The sequence below is a fragment of the Cyprinodon variegatus genome, unplaced genomic scaffold (assembly GCF_000732505.1).
Source record: "Cyprinodon variegatus isolate N-32 unplaced genomic scaffold, C_variegatus-1.0 Scaffold1383, whole genome shotgun sequence".
Classification (NCBI taxonomy): domain Eukaryota; kingdom Metazoa; phylum Chordata; class Actinopteri; order Cyprinodontiformes; family Cyprinodontidae; genus Cyprinodon; species Cyprinodon variegatus.
Genome location: NW_015151836.1, coordinates 81,390 through 85,048, shown reverse-complemented (window position 1 = coordinate 85,048; position 3,659 = coordinate 81,390). Strand labels below are relative to the sequence as shown.

Genomic DNA, 3,659 nt, shown 5'->3' with positions numbered 1-3,659 from the left:
TTGTCTCGACTCAACCATAAAAGGTGTTGGCCTTGTCTCGGTCTCGAGTACCAAAGGTCTTGCCCTTGTCTCAGTCTTGACCACTAATGGGTATTTTTGGTCTGTATCTGATTAAAAAAGGATTCTGCTCTGGCTGATCTTAGAATAGTCAGATTAAGGCTCAGTCATAAGACTTACTTTTACCACCACAAACACAAAATCTTATTTGGCTTTACCTTAACTAGACAAGAGCTGATTAAAATTCCTCTCTAAACACATACTATATGTCAGGCCTTCTTAAAAATGTTCCAACATGAGGAAAACTTCCTGGAGACACCGAGGACATAATTATAGTACAGAAAGTCATTGGCCAATCCTCTGGAACATCTAGGAATATTTGGAACACGGTAAAGCTAAACCCTATAAGGTCAAGAACAGTTATTGTGCAAAGCACCTTCAATCTGTTCTCAACCTGCGGAAAAGATAGGATCTTTTTATTATTTTTAATGATTATTATTAATACCTGAAGAATATGGTTTAAAATACTTACCGAACCGAACCTTTGATGGTAGAGTGGTAGGCAGGCTCTGTAGTTCTGTGTTGTTCTCCCTCTGTTGGAGTTTATCAACGTAGGCTTCTGAGAGGGTTGCTGATGTGTAGCAGCTTTGATTCATTTTTACCACAAAATCGATTACAGTAGAGAACTGCTTACTGTCCTTATTTTTGACAACAACATATCTTCCTCCACATCTCTTAATAAGCTCTGCGTATTCGCTATTTTGGTCAAAAAACTTAGCCACATTTGGATGTTTACGATCAGAATCTGCAGTGAACAGAATAATTGTGTTGTTGTCGATCCGAGAGCTGAAGGTGTCTTGGATGGTCTGTAACTCTTCCTTGTCTTCATCAGTGAGGGGACCCACAGGTATGACCAGGATGAAGGCGTGGACACCCTCAGGTTCACAGAGAGAGACACACCTGAACGAATCCTTCATCACTTCCTGCTGAGCTTTTCCATACAAGGCAGGCAGTTCTACCACAGAAACTCTACGCCCAGACACCTCTCCCTGGCGTTTAACACACTCTGATGAGCTGTAGCCTGAATGAAGATGTGTCTGACCTAGAATGGCTTTGGCTGCTGAGGTCTTCCCTGCTCCTTTCCTCCCAAACAGAACCAGGTTTAAAGATGGCAGCGATTGGTCACATTTTGATGCCGCTCCAACCTCTTTGATGCTAAGGAAAGCACTGCTGTCTCTTTTCACAATATCTTCAATCTTCTCCATGAATTTCTGGTGATTATTTTCAGACAGGCTGTACTGTCCACCTTGACATTCTTTGATTAGTGTGTTAAAAGCAAAAGTCGTTTCACTCCCTTCTTCAGTTATGATGACCATTGAGTGTTTAAAGGCTTCTTCACCAAACAAACTCAGGGTGGCCTTTAGAGACCTTCTGTCCTTTTCTGTGAAGTTTGAAGGATTCATTAAGAGCAGCAGAACATTTGGTCCAGGAGGACAAAGACTCACACAGCTTTTCAGCTCCTCTTTTTCGACTTTTCCCATCTGACTTTCTGAGGGTGTCAAAACGGCTAAGGTCTTTCCTCTCCATGTCCCCTTTTCAACTGTCTTGGCTTGGTGAGAACTAGAAGTGTCCAGACTTTTCTTCCCTAGGATGAAGTTACAGAGTTTGTTCTTGCTTGACAGAGTTGATCCAAACAGCATAATCCGGAGAAATGGGCCTGTAAAGCAAGAGGATTAAAAACTAAATAAAAACAAATGTGAAGTTTCTGTCACATTGGAAGTCTTTACCTCTCAAATGTAAAATAGAGCAACTAATCTGCTAACTTCCACTCTGATATAACTTCCCCCACACCGGATATTTTACACCCCAAAAAATGCAACAACAAAAATCATTTATAATGCTGTTGAACATTTTCTTTTTAGCAAAACACGCAGTGTAGGGTTTGGTTGTTAACATTTTTCAACATGCCATCTCAAAACAAATTAGATTATAATCTGGTCTTTCTTTTTGCTCTAACAAAGCAGAGGGAAAGTTATAAGCCAAGTGAATAGAGTATAAAATGTATGGAAATTTGAATGAAAATGAACCAATAAACTGAAAAAAAATTCTTCTCTAAACTCAGTTCAGGTAAAAGCTTGATTTCATTCACATCCACCCTTCAACCAGTGCATCAAACAGACATTTTTGGCTGCAGGTCACTGATCTCTATTTATTTACATGAAAAAGGTGAAGCCACCGTCCGCCATGCTGGTTCTCCCGTCTCCCATGGAGATGCGCTGTAAAAATGCTTCATGTGTAGCATTTGGCTGCAGTTTGCCGGCTGTATTCCACAAGTAAAATCACATTCAGTGGATGAACTAACCAAGAAAATCCATATATACGCCGATTTATCCTATAGTATACTATGTAGCCTGCCGCCTTTTTCAAAAATCAGGATGCGATCCAGCCTGGATAAAGACAGTTAGGACTGATTTAAAGCGCAATCTGGGATTCACATGGAAAATAATAGAACATAGTCGACTTTTTCTAGACGTTTGTTAATCTGCATAGTTGCTCATAAATAAACACATTCTCAGAAAATAAATAGTTTTTATATATTAGAAAATATATAATGCTGACCAATAGCCTCTCCATTATTAAACTGGTAGATTATTTCTTCAGGTTTGTGAAATAATATGGGATCATGGAAAATACAGATTTACCTTCACAGCCTCAGAAGGACAAGATTTATGGACAAAATGTAAAGCTGTTCATGAAATTATGTTTTGTTTTTATAATGTTTTTTGTTGTTGGCATTCATATAAATATTCCGGTGTGATAACTAAATTTGACTGGTTTTTGGTATACGTCTATTTTCAATATACCACAATTTTGCCCCACGTGGATCCGTAGTGCGGAATAACAGATCGATATTAATAAATAAATAATCTATTTATAAAACTGACATATGAAAAAGGTAATCTATTTGTTCCTGACTTAATGGACAGAAATGGTATTTTGATAAATCATAGATTTTACCAAGACATTGAACCTGAACTGTACTTGTAATGAATATCTAAAAGTTTGCAAAGCTGTTCCTGTAGCTCTGATCCATCTCATCCAAAACACCTTAAGTTGTTCCACTGTTATTTCATCTTTACCTAAATAGAAAATTGGGGAATATCGTGTGATGGACAGGAAGTGCAATTATGTTATGCCTGTGACTGCAGTCAAATCTAAATTTTTTAATGAATGCAATAATAATGTTAGGATTATTCAATGATGATTATAAAGTTGATGTGTGTGCATATGAAACATTGAAGTCCTGCCTCCAGCCAGTTGGTCATAAAGCAGGGTCATGCTGTTTTATGACCTGCATCCAGCTAGATCATCATTGCAGGGTCTTCTGTCCTAAGACCCGCCCCATTGTGTCATGTTCTGTTAATAAAAGACTCTGCTGTTCTGTTGGGGGGGCAGAGAGGTGCTGAAATGTGAGCAGGCAGCCTTTCTCCTCCTGCGGGAAGCTGTGTTTGAAAATGAAGCTAAGGCGGAAATTCAACTGAAGAAACTCTGATTACTTCCATCCAATCTGAGGCTGATCCGCTTCCGACGCAGCCAATCCGCTTCAAGCTACATCTCATCGATGCCCAATCATCTTCCAGCACTCTACTTAAAGCCACTCC

At 39.2% G+C, this 3,659-nt stretch overlaps 1 protein-coding gene across 1 annotated transcript in view; it reads right to left on the bottom strand.

Annotated features, from left to right (window-relative positions):
- LOC107103143 (GTPase IMAP family member 8-like) overlaps positions 1–1,697 on the bottom strand; it is a 3,997-nt gene extending 2,300 nt beyond the window's left edge. Inside the window, exon 1 of the mRNA XM_015402681.1 lies at positions 530–1,697. Within this exon, the coding sequence (XP_015258167.1) occupies positions 530–1,697 (1,168 nt within the window). The remainder of the gene's footprint in view (positions 1–529) is intronic.
- Positions 1,698–3,659: the final 1,962 nt, after the last annotated feature.